Source organism: Priapulus caudatus, unplaced genomic scaffold (assembly GCF_000485595.1).
Source record: "Priapulus caudatus unplaced genomic scaffold, Priapulus_caudatus-5.0.1 Scaffold1745, whole genome shotgun sequence".
In the NCBI taxonomy this organism is placed as follows: Eukaryota; Metazoa; Priapulida; class Priapulimorpha; order Priapulimorphida; family Priapulidae; genus Priapulus; species Priapulus caudatus.
The window spans coordinates 12,219-14,699 of record NW_014578806.1 but is presented as its reverse complement, the minus strand read 5'-3'; the positions used below and the strand labels follow the sequence as shown (position 1 = coordinate 14,699).

Genomic DNA, 2,481 nt, shown 5'->3' with positions numbered 1-2,481 from the left:
CGCTTCTGCTTCCCCCCCCCACCCCTGGCGCGCTCTATAACAGAAAAACAACATAGCAGCAGCAGCAGCAACAGCAGCAATAACGAGTTAAAATTCTCTCATCTGAACATCTCAGACGCACAACAAGCATAACATATATCTGTTTCCCGCGCCGCGCGTCGATCGCCCCTCGAGAAAACCTCCCGTTTCCCTTTTTTCCTCGTTTCCGGAGGAAACGCCGACTTTTCCCCGGCAGCCGCAAGACGCAAGCACGCGTGGCGCCGCCCTGGTGTCCGAGAGAGAGAAGCATCGAGGGGCGAGTGATGGCGTGCGCGGGGGCGGGGCGAGGGATCGTTGTATTTACACTAGCCTAGTACCTACGATCGACCGACCGCCAAAAACGAGAGCCTCTCCCTCTTTCTTCCCTTTACTTCTTTTTTTACCGCCCGACCGCGCGTACAAATCTATTTACAGTACGGAGATAAGGTACGGAGGAGGAGGAGGAGAAGGAGGAAGTTCTCGCGATGGTAGCACATCGCGTCGTTAGACCACGTCGTTAAATTAATTATGAATTATCCCGGGCAGAAGATCCGCAAGTTAAAAATACGACACATGGAGGACGACTCGGCGATGAACAAACTGCAGCGCCCCCTAGCGACAATTACAGAAATCAAAAACGCGCGCGCGCGAGAGACGACGGAGGAATATTTTCGGAGCCTGACGGACGGAGCGACCGTGCGATGCGGGTTCTTTCACCGAGAGCGAGAGAGAGAAAGAGAGAAGAGAAGGGAGAGGGGGGAGAGAGAGAGGGAGGAGAGAGAGAGATAGAGATACAGATAGGGAGAGCGAGTGGAAAACGTTGGACGATCGACGGACGGCAAACAACGTGACTCTTTCGCTAGATGAACGATTTCAAGCATGTCTCATTGAGAGCGGCCACAGATTTCTTAATGTTACCATCGCCACGACGACCGCGTCTCCGTGACGACCGCGTCTCCACGACGACCGCGTCGCCACGACGACCGTCGCCACAATGACCGCGTCTCCGCGACGACCGCCGCCGCAATGACCGTGTCTCCACGACGACCGCTGCCGCAATGACCGCGTCACCGCGACGACCGCCGCCGCAATGACCGTGTCTCCACGACGACTGCTGCCACAATGACCGCGTCTCCGCGACGTCCGTCGCCGCAACGACCACGTCTCCGCGACGACCGTCGTCGTGCAGCCCGTAAACCCTCCGCGCACTGGCCAAAACACGAACGACTCTGCCGTCGCCCCTCCCCCATTCCCCCGACGCTCCGCTCCGACGCTTGATGACGGCGGCGACACCTGGTGGTCGGTTAGAGTAACGAGCATTTCTTCGTCTTCTTGGGCTTGGGGCGCGGGCAGAGCACAGCTCGGATCGCCTCGTCGAACACCGTCTTCAGTCCCTTCTGCGTGAGCGCCGAACACTCGAGGTACTTCACCGATCCGATCTCCTTAGCCATCGCCAGACCTGCAATAACGGACGAGGAGGAGGAGGTTAGCGCCACCTGCGGGCGACGAGAGACACTAATGGTCGGACGAGGAGGTAGGCGCCACCTGCGGGCGACGAGAGACACTAACGAGAACACTCGAGCTACTTCACCGATCCGATTTCCTTAGCCATCGCCAGACCTGCAATAACGGACGACGAGGAAGAGGTAGGCGCCACCTGCGGGCGACGAGAGACACTAATGGTCGCAATGATGCACGACAACTTGACGATTTTAGCGGCAAAGACACTTGCCTCGGGGCGCCCTCTTGTGGACATATTAACCAATAGATCGATCAATCGATCGACTGACTCTAGCGGCCGGCCCCTGCCTTTGGGTGTCCCCTTGAGGATATATTAATCAATAGATTGATCAATGAATTAATACATCATCCAACACACGATACAATAATCATTATATACACATCGATCGATCGGCTCCTCCGCTGAGGATGGCTCCTACCTCGTGGTGCCCCCTACCTTGTCAATATATCAATCAATAGATTGATCAATGAATTAATACATCATCCGAAATGTGATATAATAATCATTATATATATATACATCGATTCGATCACACATTATCACACATTATCATCACAAATTATACACTTTCTCCTCCGCTGAGGACGGCCCCTGCCTCGTGGTTCCCTTGCCTCGTGGCGCCCCCTTCCTCGTGGCGCCCCCTGCATCGTGGCACCCCTGCCTCGTGGCGCCCCCTGCCACAAACCCCCTGCCTCGTGGCGCCCCCTGCCTCGTGGCGCCCCCCTGCATCGTGGCGCCCCCTACCTTGTGGATACGTGATCGGAGCCAGCTTCTTCTCCTTTAGTTTCTCGATGGTGTCCTTCTCCTCCCGCAGGTCGAGCTTCGTGCCGACGAGGATGATGGGTGTGTTGGGGCAGTGGTGGCTAACCTCGGGGAACCACTGTAACAACGACGACGGCAGCGTACAGTTACCGTACACGGCGTGCATGGCGTGTCTACGC

At 56.5% G+C, this 2,481-nt stretch overlaps 1 protein-coding gene across 1 annotated transcript; it reads right to left on the bottom strand.

Moving 5' to 3' along the window:
* Window positions 1–421: 421 nt before the first annotated feature.
* LOC106817493 (ras-related C3 botulinum toxin substrate 1-like) lies at window positions 422–2,468 on the bottom strand. Its single transcript, XM_014822160.1, has 2 exons — window positions 2,285–2,468; window positions 422–1,477 (listed from the first exon to the last, which is right to left on the bottom strand). The coding sequence occupies exons 1-2, from the start codon at window positions 2,466–2,468 to the stop codon at window positions 1,323–1,325; spliced, it is 339 nt and encodes a 112-aa protein (XP_014677646.1). The 3' UTR covers window positions 422–1,322.
* Window positions 2,469–2,481: the final 13 nt, after the last annotated feature.

What these genes read in the sequence shown, in the direction of transcription:
- LOC106817493 (XM_014822160.1), bottom strand. Translation starts at nt 2,468, where the DNA reads ATGCACGCCGTGTACGGTAACTGTACGCTGCCGTCGTCGTTGTTACAG. An exon ending in TCCGATCACGTATCCACAAG is followed by an intron (nt 1,478 to 2,284) that starts GTAGGGGGCGCC and finishes CCGTTATTGCAG; the next exon opens with GTCTGGCGATGGCTAAGGAG.